This window comes from Caretta caretta, chromosome 6 (genome assembly GCF_965140235.1).
Source record: "Caretta caretta isolate rCarCar2 chromosome 6, rCarCar1.hap1, whole genome shotgun sequence".
Taxonomy (NCBI): domain Eukaryota; kingdom Metazoa; phylum Chordata; order Testudines; family Cheloniidae; genus Caretta; species Caretta caretta.
Window position 1 is genome coordinate 50,976,060 of NC_134211.1, and position 27,175 is coordinate 51,003,234.

The 27,175-nt window shown below is 41.6% G+C and overlaps 1 protein-coding gene across 8 annotated transcripts in view; it reads left to right on the forward strand.

Moving 5' to 3' along the window:
- The window catches only part of LDLRAD3 (low density lipoprotein receptor class A domain containing 3), a 182,912-nt gene that overhangs the window by 109,285 nt on the left and 46,452 nt on the right, over positions 1-27,175 (forward strand). Inside the window, exon 6 of one of the 8 annotated variants that reach the window (XM_075129521.1) lies at positions 1,856-2,121. The exons of the other annotated variants lie outside the window; for them this stretch is intronic. Coding sequence (XP_074985622.1) covers positions 1,856-1,858 — 3 coding nt within the window. The 3' untranslated portion in view covers positions 1,859-2,121. Of the gene's footprint in view, positions 1-1,855; positions 2,122-27,175 lie in introns of those variants that run through there. 8 annotated transcript variants of the gene reach the window in all.

Here is a 27,175-nt window from a genome sequence, read left to right on the forward strand (position 1 = left end):
GGACCTCAGGTTCTGGCAATATTTTTAAAATTGCTTTGTCAACTCGCAAAATATACATAGCTTGTTTGCACTTTGTGTTTATAAAGTGCGGGATTTGTGTAGAGCCTCTAAAGTGATATTTGGGAATGTCGTGTGATTCTTCACCTCCAAAGAATGAAGTTTGATGCTTGTCAGTTGTAAATGCCTGTGGTACACTGTGATAACAAAAGAGGAGAATTTGTATCTGTGTACACACATACCTGGAACATCCTTCCATGGGTGGAGGGAAATCGCTGTGACACTTACTTCAGGCAGGTGCCCTATTAGATAAGCAATATGACAAGTCTTGTTAAAGTACCCTAAAAGTAATCTTTTCGGGAAGTGTATTTTATTAGAATGGATCTAATCAGACTTTTAAAATAAATACTTTGTGTGGGAGGAAGTGGAGTGGGTTACTAGGGGTGGGGAGGAATAGAGAATGGATAAATAACCAACACACATCTAATGGGTAGGAATTCACATTGTGGTTTCTATGACAACACATAGATGAACCAAATCTGTGGTCTTCAGAGTGCTGGGTGAATAGAGTGAATTCTCAGTTACTGCCATAGATATGCAGGCATAACTGACGCTGCAGCAGGACAGTATTGTTTGTGGGTGACCACCTGGTTGTAAATAGGGCGGTGAGGACAAGCTATAGAAGTGCATTAAGATTTGCATCTGGAGAGCAGTACAATCTATTGTGGGTTACAATATCTGTGGCATGGTATCAAAATGCAGGATCAGAATTTTTCTTTTAATCTGAGGTCTGGTGGTTTTATGGAGGGAGACCCATAAGGTGGTCTTGTAGGCTATGTATGCAGGCTTGTTCAGTCCTCTTATGAAAACAAATCCCTTCTGACTTTTGACAGTAACAGGAACTGAAATTTCAATGATACTTTGAATGGACACCTGATCCAAGATCTGAATTAAAGACACATTTCTCTTTTAAAAGGATCTTTAGTAGGGCTGTCAAGCGATTAAAAAAAACTAATCGCGTGATTAATTGCACTGTTAAACAATAATAGAATATCATTTATTTAAATATTTTTGGATGTTTTCTACATTTTCAAATATATGGATTTCAATTACAATACAGAACACAAAGTGTACAGTGCTCACTTTATATTTATTTTTTATTACAAATATTTGTGCTATAAAAAACAAATGAAATATATTTTTCAATTCATCTCCTACAAGTATTGTAATACAATCTCTTTATCATGAAAGTTAAACTTACAGATGTAGAATTATGTACCAAAATTAACTGCATTCAAAAATAAAACAATGTAAAACTTTTGAGCCTACAAGTCCACTCAGTCCTACTTCTAGTTCAGTCAGTAACAAACAAAAAAGTTTGTTTACATTTGCAGGAAATAGTGCTGCCCTTTTCTTGTTTACAATGTCACCTGAAAGTGAGAATGGGTTTTCACATGGCACTGTTGTAGCCAGTGTCACAAGATATTTACATGCCAGATGCATTAAAGATTCATAGGTCCCTTCATGCTTCAACCACCATTCCGAAGGACATGTGTACATGCTAATAAGGGGTTCTGCTCGATAACGATCCAAAGCAGTGCAAACCAACGCATGTTCACTTTCCTCCTCTGAGTCAGATGCCACCAGCAGAAGGTTGATTTTCTTTTTTTGGTGGTTCGGGTTCTGTAGTTTTGACATTGGAATGTTGCTCTTTTAAGACTTCTGAAAGCATGTTCCATATGTCATCCCTCTCAGATTTTGGAAGACACTTCAGATTCTTAAACCTTGGGTCGAGTTCTGTAGCTGTTTTTTAGAAATCTCACATTGGTACCTTCTTTGTGTTTTGTCAAATCTGCAGTGAAAGCATTCTTAAAATGAACAACGTGCTGGGTCATCATCCGAGACTGGTTGCTATAACTTGAAATATACGGTTGAATGTATGGAGTTACGTAACAAAAAAAAATCTACATATGTAAGTTGCACTTTGCCGTTAAAGAGATTGCATTATGGTATTGTATGAGGTGAATTAAACAATATGATTTTCTTTTGTTTATTATTTTTCAAGTGCAAATACTTGTAATAAAAATAATATAAAGTGTGCACTATATGCTTTGTATTCTGTGTTGTAATTGAAATCAATATATTTGAAAATGTAGAAAAAAATCCAAAAATATTTAATACATTTCAGTTGGTATTCTATTGTTTAACAGTGCCATTAAAAATGTGATTAATCACACTTTAATTTTTTTGAGTTAATCATGTGAGTTAACTGCTATGAGAGCCCTAATCTTTAGCCTTGTTTAGGGCCTAGGTTCTCAACAAGGGAGCTCACAAATAGGTGTCAGGAGGTCCTTCTGGGAGGAGGGCTCTGGCTCGGGGGGGGGGGGTGCTCTCTATGGAAAAGGTTGAAAACTGCTGGTTCAGGTAAACAATTCTTTACTCTGTGCATGTGTGCGCGCATGCACGCAGCTCATATTAAATTTAAGTGGAGGCAAGTAATACGTGCACATGGAGAATAGTGCCTCTTAGCATCGTGTTCTCAGGTTGCTTCAACCTATTCAACAAACTTGCTATATATAGCTAGCAATAACTATATAATGGTTTTAATATTGAAATCTGTCAGTGCTTTTCCAGTCTCTCCATCCATTAAGCCTTTATACGGAGTGTGAAGAGGTTAGCTTTAAGCTTTGAACAAAATGCAGTAACTTAACGATTGTTTTCAGCTCAGTGTAATCTCTGTAACCTCTTCTTTTAATGTCAGGGTTTGATTTAAACATTACACTGCCATCCTGAGGGATATTGCAAATCCTCTCCCTTCCAGCCCCCCGAATTCACCCAAATGAGTCATGCTAGATTTGCCTATGCAATGAGCTGCTGCTTCAGCATTGACCTGTCACAGGAACCTCAGCAGTCTTCCCGAAGCAGCATCATGAGAGATGAACTTTATGTGAAATGTTGTACATTAATATTAAATACTCAGTGATGATTGTTCCTGTGATGAGTTGACCATTGGCTCGCCATTATGCTGATCTCTGGAAAAATGGATGTTGTGAGAGGATCTCCACCCTGACTGCATCTGTAAGTGAATTCTTTTCCCTCATTTTGGTCATATGTTATCCATTGACTTCTGCAGTGCAGCCTGTTTTATGGATCTTGCAGTCAGTGCTTCATGCCCTGTCCTTGCCAATGAAATGATTACATTGACTGTTGTAACTATGCAAAATATTTCTCACATTTCACCACAACGTTGCAAATAGGCCTTTCTCACCACACGCCGCAAATTGGGATATGCCTGTTTTCCACTGCAAATCAACCCATTCTCAAGCAAAACCCAGAGCTATTCCAAACACAAGGTGCCTTCGAAATTTGAATGAGACCTTTCACAGGATGAAGCTCAAAATTGGAAATTTCATATTTGAATGTCAAAATTTTGCATGTTTTTCTGTGAAAATAGACATTTAGTCCGTCTCGCAGAGGACTGAAATTTGAGGTGTGTGAAATAACTTGAACCAAAGCTGAATCATTTTATGCAAAATATTTCCCCGGCATTGTGCAGCTGTAGTGCCATTAAAGGAGCAATCTTGGGCGCTGTGATTGGATCTGGCCATCTAATACATTGTGGGGACTCCTGTCATAGGTAAAATACTACTATTGTATAGAATCACAGAATCTCAGGGTTGGAAGGAACCTCAGGAGGTCATCTAGTCCAACCTCCTGCTCAAAGCAGGGCCAATCCCCTGATCCCTAAAGGGCCCCCTCAAGGATTGAACTCACAACCCTGGGTTTAGCAGGCCAATGCTCAAACCACTGAGCTATCCCTCGCACTGTACCATGTCTTTTTAACACATTAGAACAGGGGTCTCATACACGTGGGCCACATGCGGCCCGCAGAGTTATTTCCTGCGGCCCACCATAGGTGCCAACTCCACCCGCAGCCAAGCTTGCCTCCCTGCTCCTCTGCCTGCCTCCCAGCGCTTTCTGCCGCCTAACAGCTGTTTGGCAGCACTTAGAACTTTCCAGGAGGGAGTGGGAGGAGCAGGGACGTGGTGCGCTCAGGGGAGGAGGCAGAGAATAGTCAGGGCCAGGGTGGGGATTTGGGGAAGGGGTTGGAATAGGGGCAGGGAGGGGGTGGATTTGGGGCGGGGACTTTGGAGAAAGGGTTGGAAAAGGGGCGGGGAAGGGGTAGGAAGAGGCGGGGCGGGGTCGCATGGACTAGACGAGTAGTCTGAGGTATGAAGTTCAGCGTGTGTGATTCTTTGCTGTGAGTAGTTGGGAAGAACGTTTGTTAAAAGTGGCAACGTATTTTGTATGATTAGTTACTTTAAAAAGTTCCTAACATTATAGCTATGTTGATAGACTGTTAGTGTAGATCATCATCCATGTTACTGACCGCATAAGGAATAGTTAGAGGTGTTTATATTTTATTAAAACTCCTCTTCGCATTACAGTTTTTAAAAAGTTAATACATTGACTTTTAATAGCATACTATATTACTCTTCATTTTTTTTTCATTTTTGGCTATACTTTTGCATCATTGTATGAAAAGGTTTCAGTGATGCGGCCCTCGGGCCAACATACTAGTCCTCATGCGGCCCTCCTGGTGATTTGAGTTTGAAATCCCTGCATTAGAATAATGCACACATGAATGTAGGTGTATTGATACCAGTGGTCTTATGTAAGTGATCTGTAGATTGCATTTTCAGGGTGTCAGAGCAAAAGGAGGGTAGTTCAGCTCTGCAGTCATGAAGAACTCTGGAATAATACTGTTGATTGACTGTCAGCATTACGTGACAGATCACCATCACTTCACTGTGTGACACTGTCTCTTCCTCCACCACCATTATTACACTTAAAGATGGGGAGATCTGTAGGCTCTATCTCCAAAATGATGCGGTAGACTGTTGCATGCTGAGGTGACTTAAACCAAATGTTGTATAATTGAATGTGTACTTCACGTAGCTGTTTGCTAAACCTCTTACATATATGTAGTGCTTGTGAGAGGTACCACTGATGATCTTTGAAAATGATGTAATCTGTTTATGGGCAGCTTGTGGGCTACCAATTTAAGAATCCATCATGCCCACTTCCATTTCATATCCCCCTGAGCCATCAAGTAAATCCCTCAGTAGTGTTCTGGATCATTAATATTGGTTCCCCTGGTATGCTGTTGGATATTGAGCTGTAGCTGTTGGGTCAGCTGTTTGTGTTTTAATGCCCACTGTTTCCAAGGGAAGATGTTTCTATATCTTATTGGGTTTTTATTTACCAGGATTTAGAGGGAGGCTGACGTGCTTTCCTGAATGGATCATGCATGTCAAGGAAACCTGCTGTCCATGGATAATTTGTAGGCATTGTTATTAACATTGAATATACTGTCAAATGTTTATTGTCATAGACTGATTTCAACATCATATCAGATGACATTCAGCTTGTAGTATCTGAATCCTTTTGGGACCATCAGTTCTTTGTGTGCGCCCTTTGGGATTAGGTACCCATACAAACTGTATGGGTTTTGTTGTTTTTGCTTGCCATCCTTTTTTAAAAAGGCAAGGATGCTGTCATCTAAAGCACTGATGGGTTTTTTTAAGGCATTTTGTGCTTGTGACAGGTGGTGGTTTTTCCAGCCCTGAAGAATGAAGTCCTCTGCCCAAAGCTAATTTATGGGTTGGAGCAATGCAGGTTTCCTCCATTCTGTCCTGAATGTGTATCAAATGTAAGAGAGGTGATCAGTCTCTGAGGACTTGTTTAGAAGAACAGTTAATGTGTGGGAAGCTGGGGTGTAAATCTACTAGATTACCGCACACTAACTGACTGGGGGGGGGGGGGAGGAAGGCTCTCTAGCATGCTTTGATCTAATCCGCTTGAAACACCAGCAAGAATTGCATTTGTGACCTCTCCTCTAGTAAGTGCATTGAAACCACCAACCCATTTCACTTAGGCGAGCACACATCAGTTGGATGGTAATTTTTTAGTCACTACTGACTTTGCGTGGTATAGAACTAGTCACCTAGACTTGAGAGGCCTCAAATCCTGTGAGGTACAAGATGTAACATATCACTTCACTTATTTGTCCCTAGTTTTCTAGGCCATGAATACCTCAAAATTTGACACGTGTACTTTGTAATCATCCTACTTTAAAGAAAGTGAGAATCCCAGCTGCTTGTGCCATCACTCTATTGCTGTTGACATAGACTCCAAAGCAGAGCATCAGCAATAAATTCTTAAGCTGCTTTGTTTTACTGATATTGTAATTGTTCTAATGATGCCTCTGTTGCAGAGCCTTTGTGTGGCGAATGAGTGCTATTCTTAGGGTTGCACAGAGCCAGGCCTTATGAATCTGACTTCCACAGCAGTGACCCAGTGAGAGGAGGTGCCTGACATCTAGTGTGCTTTGACAGGGTGCTTCAAATGGCTTGTCCGATGTGCCTCGTTGTTGAAGTGTTTTAGTGTTCATAAAAGAAGATTCCTGCTGGAAATAAATAACTTAGTGTAGCAGCAGATGCTTATCTTTTGAAACTTACGACTCAGTTACATGTACAGGGGCTCTCTGTCCTCATGCTTTATGGAATAAGATCACCACCACCAGGGGTCAGGAAGAAATTGACAAAAAGATCATAGGAAGGCTGGGTCAATGGCAAGGGTACTACCATAGGACTTGAATCAATTCCCTGCTCTGCCATGGATATCCTGTGTAACCATGGGCAAGTCACTTAATCTCTCTGTTCCTTAGTCTTTCTGTAGAATGCAAATTATAATTTCCTAACTCCCAGGGTGTTAGGATTAATACATTAAATATTTGTAAGGTACTTAAATAAAGGGAGCCATATAAATACCTTAAATGGATAGATTCCCTCACCATGGTGGCCCATGGCAAAAATGGTTCATTGTGGGGTTAATTTTACATCTTCTGAAGAGCTTAGCTGTGGCTGCTGTCATTGAGAGGAAACACCAGGCTTGTTGGCTCCATGGTCTCACCCAGTCCTCCTGGAGCTGGAGCTGTGTGAAAGGTCCAATAGCTAGGGCCCTACCAAATCCATGGTTCATTTTGGTCAATTTCATGGTCATAGGATTTTAAAAATCATAAATTGCGTGCATATTTACATCTGAAATTTCACGGTGTTGTAACTGTGGGGGTCCCGACCCAAAAGCGGGTCAGAGGGGGGGTTGCAAGGCTATTGTAGGTGGGTCGTGGTATTGCCACCCTTACTTCTGTGCTGCTGGCGGTGCCTTCATAGCTGGGCTCCCACCCAGCAGCCATTGAACTATCTGCAGCCGGGGGAGGTTCCTGGAAATAGGTCTGACCTGGCCTGGGAAGCGGCTGCTGCAGGGGGAGAGGAAGTCCCATCCCTCCCCAGCCTGTCCGGGACTAGCATCTGGAGACGGGCACATGATAAGAGCCCCCAGCCCTGCCTCTCCCCTACACTACCCAGATTTCACGGGTGACCGCAGATTTCACAGGGGAGGTCAGATTTCACTGTCTGTGATTTGTTTTTCATGGTCATGAATTTGGTAGTGCCCTAGCAATAGTCTATAAAATAACTAAGGACAGAGAGAGGGGGCAATGAAATACACAAGTAGAAGCCGGTACACACCTATAAATGAATCAAGCTTTTCTCTTATTGGGGGAGGGCCCTGGAAGTTGGGGCGAGAGGAGGGAAGAGTTTTTTTTTCTTCATTTGGTATCTGCCCATCTCCCAAGTATTTAAAGTGATGGGTGGAGGGGACATGTAAGTATCTCGATAGATAGAGATCACCATTTATGGTGGTAGGGGAAAAAGGTGGTGTTCCTACCCTGAATCCTCCTCTCCTAGGAGGAACCATCTCTGAGCAGATGTGTTTCTGTTGGGGTCCCACAAGGATCAGTTCATGGCCCTAGGCTATTTAACATTTTTATCAAAGGTTTGGGGGGGGGGGACTTAAAATCATCCCTGATAAAGTTTATTGATGAGACACAGATTGCGGAAGTGGTAAATAATGAAGTGATCTAGGTCATTAATACGGAGCAGCCTACCTTGCTTGATAAGTTGGGCACAAGCAAATGATATGCGTTTCAGCATGGCCAAATGTAAAATATGTAGGTCATACTTAGAGGGTGGGGGTTGTTGTATCCTGGGAGCAGTGACTCTGAAAAAGATTTGGGAATCATGATGAATAGTCAGCTGAAAATGTGCTCTCAGTGTGATGCTAATACCATCTTTGGATGCATAAACAGGGGAATCTCGAGTAGGAGTAGAGAGGTTATTTTACCTCTACATTTGGCACTGGTGTGATCATTGCTGGCACACTGTGTCCAGTTCTGGTGTCTACAATTCATAAATAATGATAAATTGGAGAGGGTCCTGAGAAGGGCCATGAAAATGATTGATTAAAAGATTGGAAAACATTCCTTATATAGTGGTAGATTCAAGGAGCTCAATGTATTTAGCATAACATAGAAAAGGTTAAGCGGTGACTTGATCAGTCTATAAATGACTAGAGGGGTACATATTTAATAATGGGGTCTTCAATCCAGCAGACAAAGATGTAATGAGATCCAATGGCTAGAAGTTGAGGCTAAACAAATTCAGACTAGAAATAAAGTGTGTATTTTTAACAGTGAGGGTAACTTACCACTAGAACCGTCCACCAAGGATCATGGTGGATTCTCCATCCCTTGCAATTTTTAAATTAAGATTGGATTTTTTTTTAATTTTATTTTCTAAGATACGCTCGACTTCAAACAAGAATTATTTTGGGGAATTCTAAGGCCTGGGTTATGCAGGATGTCAGACTAGATGATCACAGTGGTCCCTTCTGGCTTTATAATCTATGAAGAGCAGGAAAGCAAGCCAGTCTACTGGTCAGCATCAAACTGCTGCCTTCAAGTATCAAAGCAAAGTTAAGTTGATTCTAGGGCTGTCAATTAATTGCGGTTAACTCATGCGATTACAAATTTTATTTTTCACAATTAAAAAATTAATTGCAGTTTTAATCGCACCGTTAAATAATAGAATACCATTTGAAATGTATTCAATATTTTTGGATGTTTTTCTACATTTTCAAATATTGATTTCAGTTACAACACAGAATACAAAGTGTACAGTGCTCACTTTATTTTTATTACAAATATTTTCACTATAAAAATGATAAAAGAAATAGTATTTTTCAGTTCACCTCAGACAAGTACTTTGTGCAGTGTCTTTATCATAAAAGTGCAGCTTACAACTGTAGATTTTTTTTTTGTCACGTAACTGCATTCAAAAACAAAACCATGTAAAGCTTTAGAGCCTACAGGTCCACTCAGTCCTACTTCTTGTTCAGCCAAGTGCTAAGAGAAACAAGTTTTTTTACATTTACTGTTGATAATGCTGCCCGCTTCTTATGTCACCTGAAAATGAGAACAGGCATTTGCATGCCACTTTTGTAGCCAGCATTGCAAGGTATTTACATGCCAAATATGTCAAACTTTCGTATGCTTCGGCCACCGTTCCAGAGGACATGCTTCCATGCTGATACACAGTTATTTTTAAAAAAAGGGTCACTTAAATTTGTGACTGAACACCTTGGGGGAGAATTGTGTCTCTCCTGCTCTGTTTTACCTGCATTCTATCATAAATTTCATGCAATAGCAGTCTCAGATGATGACCCAGCACATGTTCATTTTAAGAATACTTTCATTGCAGATTTGACAAAACATAAAGAAGGTACCAATGAGAGATTTCTAAAAATAGCTATAGCACTTGACCCAAGGTTTAAGAATCAGAAGTGCCTTCCAAAATCCGAGAGGGATGAGGTGTGGAGCATGCTTTCAGAAATCTTAAAAGAGCAACATTCCAATGCGGAAACTACAGAACCCAAACCACCAAAAAAAGAAAATCGGCGTTCTCCAGGGGGCATCTGACTCAGATGATGAAAATGCATATGCATCAGTCCACACTGCTGTGGATCATTATCGAGTAGAACCGGTCATCAGGATGGACGCATTGTCCCCTGAAATGGTGGTTGCAGCATGAAGGGACATATGAATCTTTAGTGCATCTGGCACATAAATATCTTGCGATGCCAGCTACAACCGTGTCGTGTGAACGCCTGTTCTCACTTTCAGGTGACATTGTAAACAAGAAGTGGGCAGCATTATCTCCTGCAAATTTAAATAATCTTGTTTGTGTGAGTGATTGGCTGAATAAGAAGTAGGACTGCGTGGACTTGTATGCTCTAAAGTTTTACATTGTTTTATTTTTGAATGCAGGGGATTTTTGTACATAATTCTACATTTGTAAGTTCAACTTTTATGATAAAGAGATTGTACTATAGTACTTGTATTAGGTGAATTAAAATATACTATTTTTTGTTTTTTACAGTGCAAATATTTGTAAGCAAAAATAAATATCAAGTGAGCACTATACATTTTATATTCTGTGTTGTAATTGAAATTAATACATTTGAAAATGTAGAAAGCATCGAAAAATATTTAAATAAATGGTATTTGATTATTGTTTAACAGCGCAATTAAAACTGCAATTAATCGTGATGTTTTTAATTGCTTGACAGCCCTACTTGATTCATTTCACTATTGCGGGAGTAAGGCTTCTCTCTTAAAGTAGGTAAATTTTATGTCATAGCCACTTTCAGACAATTCTATCACTTATTTTTACTAGATTGTTGCCTTGGTTTCTCATCAAATTCATACAACACCTGAACGTGGACCCAATTTTTAGAGAACTGCAGTTGGATGCAAAGCTCGGCATAATTGTGTACAGATCTGTTTATACACTAAGCTTCCAAACTGCTGGCAAAGAATGACAAGAGATGAAAGTCAACTTTAATTATCTGATCAAGAGCTTTTAAGAGACTTACTATTTGATTTGTGGTGGTTTCTGAAGGCAACATAAATCTTTTTTTAAATTGAGGCATTGAAATGATTTGTTGGCAAATGTATTTGTCCTCTGCAGCCCTGAGACTTGAATTCATATCTCCCATCCTACAACTCTTTATACTTATTACCAACATGGCTTTTTTTAACATACATATAAAAATCAGTTCCTCTGTGTCCTCAGGGACTCTGATAAGCTTTAGGGGAAGGGGGAATCATTGCTATAATTTAAGCTTGAAAGAGAAGCTATAATTTCAGGCAATTTAAAAAAGCAAACTGTGTTACAAGTAATAAGTTGATTGCATGTTGAAGAAGGCAAAATCTCCTACTCCTTACATTGGGGTAATGTTGTTTGCACTCTGATGTGGATCCAGACCCTGCACATGGTTACATAGTCAGCAAAAGATCATATAATCTCTATTTTTAACAGAGCATTTTATATCTTCTATGCATGGATCAGGATGCAGAGAAGAAATGCATTGTTTAGATAGAGCTTCTGGTGAATGAGAAAGCAAACTTCATTTAAGTTGGAAAAAAATACAAAGTCAGTTTCCACGCTGAAAGTTGCATGCGTTTGTATAAAAGCTATTTAAAATGAGCCATAGATAACCTTTAAGATCATCTTATAATGTGCCAGCAATGCCCCTCTGCCATGTACATTGGTCAAACTGGACAGTCTCTACGTAAAAGAATAAATGGACACAAATCAGATGTCAAGAATTATAACATTCATAAACCAGTCGGAGAACACTTCAATCTCTCTGGTCACGCAATCACAGACATGAAGGTCGCTATCTTAAAACAAAAAAACTTCAAATCCAGACTCCAGCGAGAAACTGCTGAATTGGAATTCATTTGCAAATTGGATACTATTAATTTAGGCTTAAATAGAGACTGGGAGTGGCTAAGTCATTATGCAAGGTAGCCTGTTTCCTCTTGTTTTTTCCTACCCCCCCCCCCCCCAGATGTTCTGGTTTAACTTGGATTTAAACCTGGAGAGTGGTCAGTTTAGATGAGCTATTACCAGCAGGAGAGTGAGTTTGTGTGTGTATGGGGGTGGGGGGGATGTGAGAAAACCTTGATCTATGCAGGAAATAGCCCGACTTGATTATGTAAAGAGTTGTCACTTTGGATGGGCTAGCACCAGCAGGAGAGTGAATTTGTGTGGGGGGGTGGAGGGTGAGAAAACCTGGATTTGTGCTGGAAATGGCCCACCTGTTGATCACTTTAGATAAGCTATTACCAGCAGGACAGTGGGGTGGGAGGAGGTATTGTTTCATGATTTCTGTGTGTATATAAAGTCTGCTGCAGTTTCCACGGTAAACATCTGATGAAGTGAGCTGTGGCTCACGAAAGCTCATGCTCAAATAAATTGGTTAGTCTCTAAGGTGCCACAAGTACTCCTTTTCTTTTTGCGAATACAGACTAACACGGCTGTTCCTCTGAAACCTGTCATTATGCAAGGCACTGCATTTAGCCGTATGGAGTGGAAATCTATCAACTGCATGAAGAAACTTGTACAGATACAGACAGACATCATCTTCCTTTCCAAATGCAAACAGATGGACATCGTACCAAAAGGACTGAAGGTCAAAAATCCATTACAATCTACATACCACACAGACTATGCTGACAGCTTGTGCCTCACGCTCTCAAAGAAACTGCGGAATCACCTGATCAAGATCCTCTACAGCAAACAGGGAAAGATTAAGAATGAGCTCTCAAAAATGGATACTCTCATAAAGAACCAATCTTCCACACAAACTTCCTCGTGGCTGGATTTTACTAAAACTAGACAAGCCATTTACAACGCACACTTTGCTTCTCTACAAAAGAAAAAAGACACTAAACTTTCTAAACTACTACATGCTACAAGGGGCCACAGCAATGGTTCCCTCACCCCACCTAGCAATATTGTTAACCTATCCAACTATACTCTCAGCCCAGCAGAAGCAGCTGTTCTATCTCGGGGCCTCTCCTTCTGCCCCTCCACCCCCACGAACATGATACAGTTCTGTGGTGACCTAGAATCCTATTTTCGACGTCTCCGTCTCAAGGAATATTTCCAAAATACCTCTGAACAACATACTAATCCACAGAGGTCTCCCTGCCAACACTACAGAAAGAGGGATTCTAGATGGACTCCTCCTGAAGGTCGAAACAGCAGACTGGACTTCTACATAGAGTGCTTCCGCCGACGTGCACGGGCTGAAATTGTGGAAAAGCAGCATCACTTGCCCCATAACCTCAGCCATGCGGAACGCAATGCCATCCACAGCCTCAGAAACAACTCTGACATCATAATCAAAAAGGCTGACAAAGGAGGTGCTGTTGTCATCATGAATAGGTCGGAATATGAACAAGAGGCTGCTCGGCAGCTCTCCAACACGAGTTTCTACAAGCCATTACCCTATGATCCCACTGAGAGTTACCAAAAGCAACTACAGCATTTGCTCAAGAAACTTCCTGAAAAAGCACAAGATCAAATCCGCACAGACACACCCCTGGAACCCCGACCTGGGATATTCTATCTACTACCCAAGATCCATAAACCTGGAAATCCTGGGCGCCCCATCATCTCAGGCATTGGCACCCTGACAGCAGGATTGTCTGGCTATGTAGACTCCCTCCTCAGGCCCTACGCTACCAGCACTCCCAGCTACCTTCGAGACACCACTGACTTCCTGAGGAAACTTCAATCCATCGGTGATCTTCCTGATAACACCATCCTGGCTACTATGGATGTAGAAGCCCTCTACACCAACATTCCACACAAAGATGGACTACAGGCCGTCAAGAACACTATCCCCGATAATGTCACGGCTAACCTGGTGGCTGAACTTTGTGACTTTGTCCTTACCCATAACTATTTCACATTTGGGGACAATGTATACCTTCAGATCAGCGGCACTGCTATGGGTACCCGCATGGCCCCACAGTATGCCAACATTTTTATGGCTGATTTAGAACAACGCTTCCTCAGCTCTCGTCCCCTAAAGCCCCTACTCTACTTGCGCTATATTGATGACCTCTTCATCATCTGGACCCATGGAAAAGAAGCCCTTGAGGAATTCCACCATGATTTCAACAATTTCCATCCCACCACCAACCTCAGCCTGGTCCAGTCCACACAAGAGATCCACTTCCTGGACACTACAGTGCTAATAAACAATGGCCACATAAACACCACCCTATACCGGAAACCTACTGACCGCTATTCCTACCTGCATGCCTCCAGCTTTCACCCTGACCACACCACACGATCCATCGTCTACAGCCAAGCTCTGCGATACAACCGCATTTGCTCCAACCCCTCAGACAGAGACAAACACCTACAAGATCTCTGTCAAGCTTTCTTACAACTACAATACCCACCTGCAGAAGTAAAGAAACAGATTGATAGAGCCAGAAGAGTTCCCAGAAGTTACCTACTACAGGACAGGCCTAACAAAGAAAATAACAGAACGCCACTAGCGGTCACCTTCAGCCCCCAACTAAAACCCCTCCAACGCATTATTAAGGATCTACAACCTATCCTAAAGGATGACCCAACACTCTCACAAGTCTTGGGAGACAGGCCAGTCCTTGCCTACAGACAGCCCCGCAACCTGAAGCAAATACTCACCAACAACCACATACCACACAACAGAACCACTAACCCAGGAACTTATCCTTGCAACAAAGCCCGTTGCCAATTGTGCCCACATATCTATTCAGGGGACACCATCACAGGGCCTAATAACATCAGCCACACTATCAGAGGCTCGTTCACCTGCACATCCACCAATGTGATATATGCCATCATGTGCCAGCAATGCCCCTCTGCCATGTACATTGGTCAAACTGGACAGTCTCTACGTAAAAGAATAAATGGACACAAATCAGATGTCAAGAATTATAACATTCATAAACCAGTCGGAGAACACTTCAATCTCTCTGGTCACGCAATCACAGACATGAAGGTCGCTATCTTAAAACAAAAAAACTTCAAATCCAGACTCCAGCGAGAAACTGCTGAATTGGAATTCATTTGCAAATTGGATACTATTAATTTAGGCTTAAATAGAGACTGGGAGTGGCTAAGTCATTATGCAAGGTAGCCTGTTTCCTCTTGTTTTTTCCTACCCCCCCCCCCCCCAGATGTTCTGGTTTAACTTGGATTTAAACCTGGAGAGTGGTCAGTTTAGATGAGCTATTACCAGCAGGAGAGTGAGTTTGTGTGTGTATGGGGGTGGGGGGGATGTGAGAAAACCTTGATCTATGCAGGAAATAGCCCGACTTGATTATGTAAAGAGTTGTCACTTTGGATGGGCTAGCACCAGCAGGAGAGTGAATTTGTGTGGGGGGGTGGAGGGTGAGAAAACCTGGATTTGTGCTGGAAATGGCCCACCTGTTGATCACTTTAGATAAGCTATTACCAGCAGGACAGTGGGGTGGGAGGAGGTATTGTTTCATGATTTCTGTGTGTATATAAAGTCTGCTGCAGTTTCCACGGTAAACATCTGATGAAGTGAGCTGTGGCTCACGAAAGCTCATGCTCAAATAAATTGGTTAGTCTCTAAGGTGCCACAAGTACTCCTTTTCTTTTTGCGAATACAGACTAACACGGCTGTTCCTCTGAAACCTGTCATTATGCAAGGCACTGCATTTAGCCGTATGGAGTGGAAATCTATCAACTGCATGAAGAAACTTGTACAGATACAGACAGACATCATCTTCCTTTCCAAATGCAAACAGATGGACATCGTACCAAAAGGACTGAAGGTCAAAAATCCATTACAATCTACATACCACACAGACTATGCTGACAGCTTGTGCCTCACGCTCTCAAAGAAACTGCGGAATCACCTGATCAAGATCCTCTACAGCAAACAGGGAAAGATTAAGAATGAGCTCTCAAAAATGGATACTCTCATAAAGAACCAATCTTCCACACAAACTTCCTCGTGGCTGGATTTTACTAAAACTAGACAAGCCATTTACAACGCACACTTTGCTTCTCTACAAAAGAAAAAAGACACTAAACTTTCTAAACTACTACATGCTACAAGGGGCCACAGCAATGGTTCCCTCACCCCACCTAGCAATATTGTTAACCTATCCAACTATACTCTCAGCCCAGCAGAAGCAGCTGTTCTATCTCGGGGCCTCTCCTTCTGCCCCTCCACCCCCACGAACATGATACAGTTCTGTGGTGACCTAGAATCCTATTTTCGACGTCTCCGTCTCAAGGAATATTTCCAAAATACCTCTGAACAACATACTAATCCACAGAGGTCTCCCTGCCAACACTACAGAAAGAGGGATTCTAGATGGACTCCTCCTGAAGGTCGAAACAGCAGACTGGACTTCTACATAGAGTGCTTCCGCCGACGTGCACGGGCTGAAATTGTGGAAAAGCAGCATCACTTGCCCCATAACCTCAGCCATGCGGAACGCAATGCCATCCACAGCCTCAGAAACAACTCTGACATCATAATCAAAAAGGCTGACAAAGGAGGTGCTGTTGTCATCATGAATAGGTCGGAATATGAACAAGAGGCTGCTCGGCAGCTCTCCAACACGAGTTTCTACAAGCCATTACCCTATGATCCCACTGAGAGTTACCAAAAGCAACTACAGCATTTGCTCAAGAAACTTCCTGAAAAAGCACAAGATCAAATCCGCACAGACACACCCCTGGAACCCCGACCTGGGATATTCTATCTACTACCCAAGATCCATAAACCTGGAAATCCTGGGCGCCCCATCATCTCAGGCATTGGCACCCTGACAGCAGGATTGTCTGGCTATGTAGACTCCCTCCTCAGGCCCTACGCTACCAGCACTCCCAGCTACCTTCGAGACACCACTGACTTCCTGAGGAAACTTCAATCCATCGGTGATCTTCCTGATAACACCATCCTGGCTACTATGGATGTAGAAGCCCTCTACACCAACATTCCACACAAAGATGGACTACAGGCCGTCAAGAACACTATCCCCGATAATGTCACGGCTAACCTGGTGGCTGAACTTTGTGACTTTGTCCTTACCCATAACTATTTCACATTTGGGGACAATGTATACCTTCAGATCAGCGGCACTGCTATGGGTACCCGCATGGCCCCACAGTATGCCAACATTTTTATGGCTGATTTAGAACAACGCTTCCTCAGCTCTCGTCCCCTAAAGCCCCTACTCTACTTGCGCTATATTGATGACCTCTTCATCATCTGGACCCATGGAAAAGAAGCCCTTGAGGAATTCCACCATGATTTCAACAATTTCCATCCCACCACCAACCTCAGCCTGGTCCAGTCCACACAAGAGATCCACTTCCTGGACACTACAGTGCTAATAAACAATGGCCACATAAACACCACCCTATACCGGAAACCTACTGACCGCTATTCCTACCTGCATGCCTCCAGCTTTCACCCTGACCACACCACACGATCCATCGTCTACAGCCAAGCTCTGCGATACAACCGCATTTGCTCCAACCCCTCAGACAGAGACAAACACCTACAAGATCTCTGTCAAGCTTTCTTACAACTACAATACCCACCTGCAGAAGTAAAGAAACAGATTGATAGAGCCAGAAGAGTTCCCAGAAGTTACCTACTACAGGACAGGCCTAACAAAGAAAATAACAGAACGCCACTAGCGGTCACCTTCAGCCCCCAACTAAAACCCCTCCAACGCATTATTAAGGATCTACAACCTATCCTAAAGGATGACCCAACACTCTCACAAGTCTTGGGAGACAGGCCAGTCCTTGCCTACAGACAGCCCCGCAACCTGAAGCAAATACTCACCAACAACCACATACCACACAACAGAACCACTAACCCAGGAACTTATCCTTGCAACAAAGCCCGTTGCCAATTGTGCCCACATATCTATTCAGGGGACACCATCACAGGGCCTAATAACATCAGCCACACTATCAGAGGCTCGTTCACCTGCACATCCACCAATGTGATATATGCCATCATGTGCCAGCAATGCCCCTCTGCCATGTACATTGGTCAAACTGGACAGTCTCTACGTAAAAGAATAAATGGACACAAATCAGATGTCAAGAATTATAACATTCATAAACCAGTCGGAGAACACTTCAATCTCTCTGGTCACGCAATCACAGACATGAAGGTCGCTATCTTAAAACAAAAAAACTTCAAATCCAGACTCCAGCGAGAAACTGCTGAATTGGAATTCATTTGCAAATTGGATACTATTAATTTAGGCTTAAATAGAGACTGGGAGTGGCTAAGTCATTATGCAAGGTAGCCTGTTTCCTCTTGTTTTTTCCTACCCCCCCCCCCCCCAGATGTTCTGGTTTAACTTGGATTTAAACCTGGAGAGTGGTCAGTTTAGATGAGCTATTACCAGCAGGAGAGTGAGTTTGTGTGTGTATGGGGGTGGGGGGGATGTGAGAAAACCTTGATCTATGCAGGAAATAGCCCGACTTGATTATGTAAAGAGTTGTCACTTTGGATGGGCTAGCACCAGCAGGAGAGTGAATTTGTGTGGGGGGGTGGAGGGTGAGAAAACCTGGATTTGTGCTGGAAATGGCCCACCTGTTGATCACTTTAGATAAGCTATTACCAGCAGGACAGTGGGGTGGGAGGAGGTATTGTTTCATGATTTCTGTGTGTATATAAAGTCTGCTGCAGTTTCCACGGTAAACATCTGATGAAGTGAGCTGTGGCTCACGAAAGCTCATGCTCAAATAAATTGGTTAGTCTCTAAGGTGCCACAAGTACTCCTTTTCTTTTTGACCTGTTAGAGAGCATATTCATTTAAAGTCCTACAGTGTTCCCTTATAACGTTGTTTGGCTGCCCGGTGCTCCGGTTGGGGTGCGGGGTCTTCCCCCGTTCTGTCCGCCTGGCATTCCAGCAGGGGAGTGGGCAAGTCCCTGCGCCATGAACCCTCTCCCCGTCAGGAGCGCTGGGCAGGTAGAATGGGGAAAGCCCCTGACCCCACTCCCCGGCTGGAATGCCGGGCACGCGGAGCAGGGCAAGCCCCCACGTCCCGACACTGGTCCCTGGTTGGCAGAGCGCGGCAAGCCCCTGCACCCTGACCCCACTACGTCCCTGCCTCAACCAAGCTTCACAACAATCATTGTTGAGTACAGTATTAAATTGTTTGCTTAAAATTATTTAAAACTTACACTGTATATGTATATAATGTCTTTTGTCTGGTGAAAAAAATTTTCCTGGAACCTAACCCCCCATTTACATTCATTCTTATGGGGAAATTGGATTCGCTTAACATCATTTTGCTTCAAGTTTCATTTTTAAAGAACGTAACTAGGATGTTAAGTGAGGCATTACTGTAACTCAAAATGTGGTGCGCTCTCTCATTTAGTTAATTTGCTAGGGAAAAGAGCTTGTATAAGAGGAAGTATAGAAGGTGCAGTCAAGTTGTTGAGACCCTCCCCAAAGAAATCAAAACTACAGTGCCCAAAATGCAAAACAGTGAATCAATGGTGGTTCAGTGCAGAAGATAAATAGATTTTCCTGCACTCTTTACATGTTCCTTTACTTTTGTCTCATCCATGCTGGTATATTGTTCTTATAAAGTGAGGGAGACTGAGAGAGCTCTTTTTGTCCAATAAGATCTGATGTTAGTTTTTATCCTGTTTTCCACCCTGATTTATCTAGTCAGTTGAAATGAGTCTCTTGGGTAGAAGGAGGGGAGTTAATATTGTTGACCTGATTAAGAACAAAGAACAGCCAAACTGGGTCAGACCAATGGTCCATTTAGCCCAGTATCCTATCTTCCGATACTGGCCAATGTCAAGTGCTTCAGAGGGAATGAACAGAACAGGTAATAATCAAGTGATCCATCCCCTGTTGCCCATTCCCAGCTTCTGGCAAACAGACTAGGGACACCATCCCTGCCCATCCAGTCTAAAAGCCACTGATGAACATATCCTCCGTGAACTTATATAGTTCTTTTTTGAACCTTGTTAGTGTCTTGGCCTTCACAACATCCTCTGGCAAGAAGTTCCAGAAGTTGACTGTGCATTGTGTGAAGAAGTACTTCCTTTTGTTTGTTTTAAACTTGCCACCTATTAATTTCATTTGGTGACCCCTAGCTCTTGTGTTATGAGGAGTAAATAACACTTCCTTATTTACTTTCTCCACACCAGTCATGTCCACCCTTAACTGTCTCTTTTCCAAGATGAAAAGTCCCAATCTTATTAATTTCTCCTTATATGGAAGCTGGTCCACACCCCTAATAATTTTTGTCACCCTTTTCTGTACTTTTTCCAATTCCAATCTATCTTTTTTTTTTGAGATGGGCGACCAGTTCTGCACGTAGTATTCAAGATATGAACGTACCATAGATTTATATAGAGGCATTATGATATTTTTCTGCCTTATTATCTATCCCTTTCTTAATGATCCCCAACATTCTTTTAGCCTTTTTGACTGCCGCTGCACATTTAGTGGATGTTTTCAGAGAACTATCCACAATGACTCCAAGATCTCTTTCTTGAGTGGTAACAGCTAATTTAGATGCCATCATTTTATATTTGTATAGTTGGGATTATGTTTTCCAATGTGCATTATTTTTCATTTATCAACATTGAATTTCATCTGCCATGTTGTTGCCCAGTCACTCAGTTTTGTGAGATCCCTTCGTAACTCTTCACAGTCGGCTTTCAACTTAACTATCCTGAGTAGTTTTTTATCATCTGCACATTTTGCCACCGCTATATTTCAGTTTTATGCTGGTGCCACACCAGTGATTTTAATAGAAATTAAACAGTGTAAATCTGGAACAACATACTGATGAATAAGCCAGTTAGTTTTAAACTATTTATATTTGAATTATTCTGATATCATATACTAAATCCATGTGAAAAATCATTTCCAGCTAAGGGCCAAAGTCCCTTCTGAACTGAGGGGTGTGTGGTGGTGGATGGGGGAGGCGGTTGGAGCTGTTTTTAGTTCCCAAATTCTCAGGCATCCCTGGCTCATCTGTGATATAAATTAGAGCAGCCTAAAAGCTGTTCTAATTTATGACAGAGGACTACATCCAAAGGTCTACATCCAAAACTTATGCTGGTATGGTAATGTCACTTAGAAGTATGGTGTTTTTCTCTTTTTTAACAACATTTTTCACTGGCAAAAGCACTAGTGTAGATGAACTTATACTGAAGGGAGAAAAGTCCTTTTGTCGGTATAGCTTATTTGGGTACTAGTATAATCTATACTGGTCAAAGGACTCTTTTATTAGTATAAGCTGCATCTCCCCTAGGAGGTTTTGTCGATATAGCTATACGAGCAAACCCTTTCTAGTGTAGACAAGGCCTGCAATCCCTGAGGGACCATACACCATCTGAGAATTGGTGAATGGGAGTGGGGTTCTGTTTTGTCCCTGACATACCATCAATTGCCCCAGGCAGCGGGGAGTTAACATTGGAGCTGACTACTAGCTTTACGCCTTCACTGGGGGAATTCTCAGCTGGCCAGTTACAGACAGATTACGTCCTCCATGTGCCTCTCACGTCACACAGAGGAGATGGAACCAGGGCTGAGAACCTTGCCGAAGATTTCTGTGACGTAAACTCTGTTAAAACGAAAGAGTTCAAACTGAAAACATATCCTTTGGTGCTAGAACAGTATACTCATAAGTGTCTTGCCTTCTTCAGGTAAGACCTCAGAGGTAGTTTTGTGCTGGGATCATATTTATCTAACCCTTCAAGGGTTTTAAAATATATTGGTAAATGCCTTTTTGTCTTTAATATTAAAACATGAGATAGTGTTTTTGGTTCTCTTTTATTATAATCAGGAAGCTTGTCTTCACTTCCCTGCCATTTTTTTCTTTCTTTCAGCTGCTAACTGTGAATAGTAATTGGGTTTTTCAGAGAGAAGAGGATATGTATATGCCTTATTTTTGTTGTCTGGTTTGACCCTCAAAATTTGGCATCTTTAAATGTCACTTAGCTCACAGTGTGGGCTGTTACCTTTTTTTAATGCCTGTTTAAAAATTCAAAAAATTCAGCCAATTTGAATGTATCCAGCACCATTAGATGTCCCCCTTTCAAACTTATGAGTTTAAGTGCTCGGAAAATGCAAAGTGTATGTTTAAAAAGATAAACACTCATTCTGGTCTCTGCAGGAGTATATCTCCAGAGCAGAGGACTTAGTTTGCCTTAAGAAGCAGCTTCAGGGTACAGTATCTAGACTCACTGGAACCACATGTAGAAAGTATGGTCCAGTGGATAGGGCACTGGATGTGGACTGAAGTGTCCCGGGTTCAGTGGTCAGCTCAGCTTTCCTGTGTGATTTTTGGACAAGTCACTCTGGGCATGTCTACACTACGAACTTAAGTTAAGCTGTGGGGAGCTCTCGTGGAGGTGGAGTTATTATGCCAGTGTAGCAGGGCACTTACATCAGCAGGAGCAAGGCTGTAGTGTAGACACTGACATAATTAGGTCGATATAAGCTGCCTTACATCAACCTAATTGTAGTGTAGACTCGACCTTAATTTACTCTGTGCCTCTGTTCCCTATGTATAAAACCAGGATAATACTTCCCTACCTCACAGGAGTGTTGAGCATAAAATCCTGTATGTGGGGTGCTCAGATATTTACACTCATGAGGACCATAAAAGTGTCTAGATGGAATGATTTGGGGTTAATACAGCCCTTCATTCTTCTAAGGTGGATCATTTCAGTACCATGGAGTCTTTTGGGGGGTAGAAGGATGTCTTTCAATTGAGAGCTTATAAAGTACTCATATATGCAAGATCCTCTGAAACAGGGGTCTTTCAGATAAGAACAACGTGGTGTGGTCCACTCCACACAGACCCTATTGATGGTGCTGTTCATAAGAACAGATAATTGCTCCTGTGTCCTTAGCTAAAATTCACATTTTGTGCCATGTGCCAGTTGTCTTTGTGGTCATGACTCTTCATCCCAGAGATGGATGCATGACAGTGAGTGCTGCCTGCATATTACTTGGGAAGCACTTTGGGATCCTTAGGAATGAAAGCTGCTTTATTATTTATTTAAGCACCAGCCATGTACTTGATGCTGAACAGGGCACAAATAAAAAGAGAGTATCTGTCCATGCAGCATAAAATGTGAGACAAAGTCACTGGGAGACCCAGAGAAGAGTGTAAGAGTGTTAATGTAATATGCATGAGATGTGGTGGTGTTTTGGATTGGTACACATTGGAGTGAAGGGTATTAATCTAAATATAAATGTAATTGCTAAATCTGAGCCATGAGAATTTGCTTGTAATGTAATTTTAGACCCTTCAGAATACTGTTTTTATAGAACACATTGTTGGAAATAAACACAACTGTATCAACTGAAAATCCTAAAAGCTAACAAATTTGGAATGAACGTAAAATCTGTTGAGATTACAGGATTCTGCAAAATAAACTCCCATGTTTTGATCTTTACATATAATATGTCTGTATATTGTTTTCATTCATTTCCAGCAAAATATTAAAAGATACACTTCCCAGTCCTTTTTCATATTTACACCGTGTCAATTGACATGAGTGCGGGTGAGTGTGTTGCTGCATATTAATGCCAGAAAATAATCCACTTGCTGGTTTGCTTCCGTGGTCTGCGTGAATATGGATGAAGGGAAGTTTAGTCAACTGAATCTCCCATCTTCTGCGTTACTGTTGGTTTTATACACATATGGAAAATAAATTTAATAATCGAGACTAGAATAGGACTAATAATCAGAGACTAGACTAGGACTATCTGTCTCCTGACTGCTTAAAGAGGAAGCATCCCACTTTGTAAGCACAGTTAGGTACAATATCATGAATAACATCTTACATTTGTTTGACATCTTTCATCCCCAGGAATGCCCAAATGCTTTACAAACTATGTATACACAACACTAGCTTTCTAGCCACAGTTGAGATAGGAGACCAGCAACCAGAGAGGAATGGGACACTACCACCAATGTGGGAGGAAGAACTTTGACTAAGGACATTGGGACAAACCCTATTAATATAAAATATGCCATTGAATCTGTAATGTCCAGGAAGAGGAGACTGGACCTTGGGTTTTAATTATCTCATCCAAAGTAAGCCACATGATGCTGAATTTCTCAGCCTCTGAGGTTGAAGTGCTGAGTTGATGATGTCCTGATTTAAGCTTATGGTTCCAGTGAGTCTAGATGTTTCATACTTAATCCCCCAAACCACCCCCTCTGACATAGTTTTCTTATTACCCTGATTCACATTGGAAATTTTTTTTAATCAAATATGGTGGCCCAACAAGAGAAGGAAGTCTCCTGCTTAAGATAATTGGGTTAAAGGCTATGAGGAAGTAAGCAATCAGCTTTTCTGAATCTAATGCCATTTTTATCCAAGCTATTCTTGGTTTGCATAAAGTGGACTATGTAACCAACAAGAGGCATCATTGTCTGGTGGCTTGCAGAAGACTTCAGTTGGCCTAAGAAGTAACTTCTGTCAGTCTTCGCTCCTCCAATAATAATGACTTTTTGTTGAATTTGTTCATACATTTGAGTCAATTGGCTTAATTTTACAAAATGCAGGATCTTTAATCTGTATTCAGGGTGTTGATATTCTATCTCAGCTGAAAGACTTGTAGAGATGGGTGGAGGGGACATGGGCTTTTACAGATTTAATCTCTTGTACACTTTGTGGTGATCTAAGATAGAGGCTCCTACATGCTAGGAAGATACTTTCTTAACTGAACCGTTAAGAACATAAGAACGGACACACTGGGTCAGAGCAAAAGTCCATGTAGCCCAGTATCTTGTCTTCCGACAGTGGCCAATGCCAGGTGCCTCAGAGGAAATGAACAGAACAGGTAATCATCAAGTGATCCATTCTCTGTCACCCATTCCCAGCTTCTGGCAAACCAGAGGCTAGGGATTCCATCCCCACCCATCCTGGCTAATAGCTAATTCCTCCATGAATTTATATAGTTCTTTTTTGAACCCTGTTACAGTTTTGGCCTTCACAACATCCTCTGGCAAAGAGTTCCACAGGTTGACTGTGCATTGTGTGAAGAAATACTTCCTTTTTTTTTTTGGTTTAAACCTGAACTAAAACTGTTCACGTTGATTAGTTGGTTCAACAGGTCCTCCTTGCAGTTTGATATACCTGGGCATTCAAAAATGATACTACGTCTGACACCTCAAATAACTATTTAATTTTAAAAGCATAGTTCTAAGCACCAACTGGGAGTCACCAAATTTTTCCTATGATAATCTGACTGCAGTTTCCAAGCTTTGGCATAAAATGAAATAATTTTATATATAAAAAGTGAATCATCTAAGCACTATCTTTTATTAACATAGTGATAAGGTTCTGCGTTCAGTGCTGGCCATTAAACTACTTCTGTTCAGTTACTTGGGTAACATGAGAATGATTTTCCTTAGTTCACAAACTTCATTACTGATCATTCTAAAAGATATTGATAAATCCTGCTCAAATAAATGTGATGGCAACACCATCTCTACTGCTTTTAATCAGCAAAGCAAGCTTTGGTCAAGCTGAAAATCCAATAAAAAGGGGTCAGAAAGCTTCAAGGGCCAGTGGGGGAAGCATATTACCTTAAAATGCATTATTTTCTAAGTAGAAAAGGCCAAATGGGAAAAAAAACGAAAGGTTGAAAAAACTATTAAAATTTATATTAGTCAAGGAACAATAAACCAGCTGTCCCTTTATTGCATTTTTGCATGGCAGGTACACTTTCAAATGACTGGTGATTTACCAGATGAGCTTTGATACTGAGCCCTACAATAAGGAGTTTAGCAAAAATTGAAACAATGTAGTAATCACCCAGAGGTTTAAAGTGGGACTGTGACAGCATTTTTTGCTTAACTGCTTTATTGCCGTGTCCTTTGCCACAGTCCTGTATTTTTCAGTGTTCTGTCTAGATACATGTTCTAAGCTCTTAGGATTGCACTTCTGTTTAAAATTCTGGTTTTTCAATAATAAAAACAATGTTCATTTACAGTCGGTTGTCACAAGATGAAAGGCTAGTGAACTGTCTCACGTAGCTCCACCACTGCAGTCTTGGGAATACAGACTTCCAACCCTGTTGGAGCATGTTTATAACGAACTCAAGGCAACTGATCATGCAAGTGTGAGTAAATTAAAGCATTTTAGTCTAGTGTCTAGAATAGTGGTTTTCAACCTGGGGGTCCGCAGACTCTGCATAAGATTTCCAAAGGGGACCTCACCTCCATTTGAAATTTTTTAGGGGTTTGCAAATGAAAAAAAGGTTGAAAACCATTATTCTAGAAAGCTAAGTTTGCTTTCCAGGAGTCTTTCTGACTTTCTTCAGAGGGTTACGAATATAGTAAGAGAGAAATAGATTCTAATGTACAAGGGACCCATTGTCAGAGGGAAAAACAATGGTACCAAGTCTGGCTGGGAAATGAACACAAAAGGCCAAGTTTTGCCTGTGACGTTTCACTCCATATTCTTTATGGGAAATATGCTTATGGTATGGATATGACAGAACTAAGATGTACTTTATGCAAGATAACTCATGTAAGGTGTCATAAATATAAAGGGAAGGGTAACCACCTTTGTGTCCACAGTGCTATAAAATCCCTCCTGGCCAGAGGCAAAATCCTTTCACCTGTAAAGGGTTAAGAAGCTAAGGTAACCCTGCTGGCACCTGATCCAAAATGGCCAATGAGGGGACAAGGTTCTTTCAAATCTGGAGGGGGGGGGCAGGACAAAGGGTTTGGTCTGTCTGTGTGATGCTTTTGCCGGGAACAGATCAGGAATGTAGCCTCACAACTCCTGTTAAGTTAGTAAGTAATCTAGCTAGAAATGCGTTAAATTTCCTTTTGTTTAATGACTGGTAAAATAAGCGAGCTCTTTCCCTGTTCTTTGTTTAAACGCTTGGTGGTGGCAGCATACAGTTCAAGGACAAGGAAAAGTTTGTACCTTGGGGAAGTTTTTACCCGAAGCTGGTAAGAATAAGCTTAGGGGGTCTTTCATGCAGGTCCCCCCATTTGTACCCTAGAGTTCAGAATGGGGAAGGAACCTTGACATAAGGTTATCATTGGAAAGGTTATGATTTACTGAATGTGTTTATCAAATTCGTATGCATGTATCATTTTTGTATCTGAAGCTGGGAATATTGACCATGTCTCTATTTCAAATGTGCGACGTTGGATGGCTTATTGTAGAAAGGCACGCAAGCACAAGGAATACCTCAGGAACTGTGTGCAATAGAAACCTCTCAGAGATAGCTCTACACAGTGGGAACTGTTTGACCCAGGTCACAGCAAAAAAGCTTTCCAGCAAGTGGGGGAAAAATACAAAAGAGGGACAATGACAACATGAGGGGTCCTCACTCTCC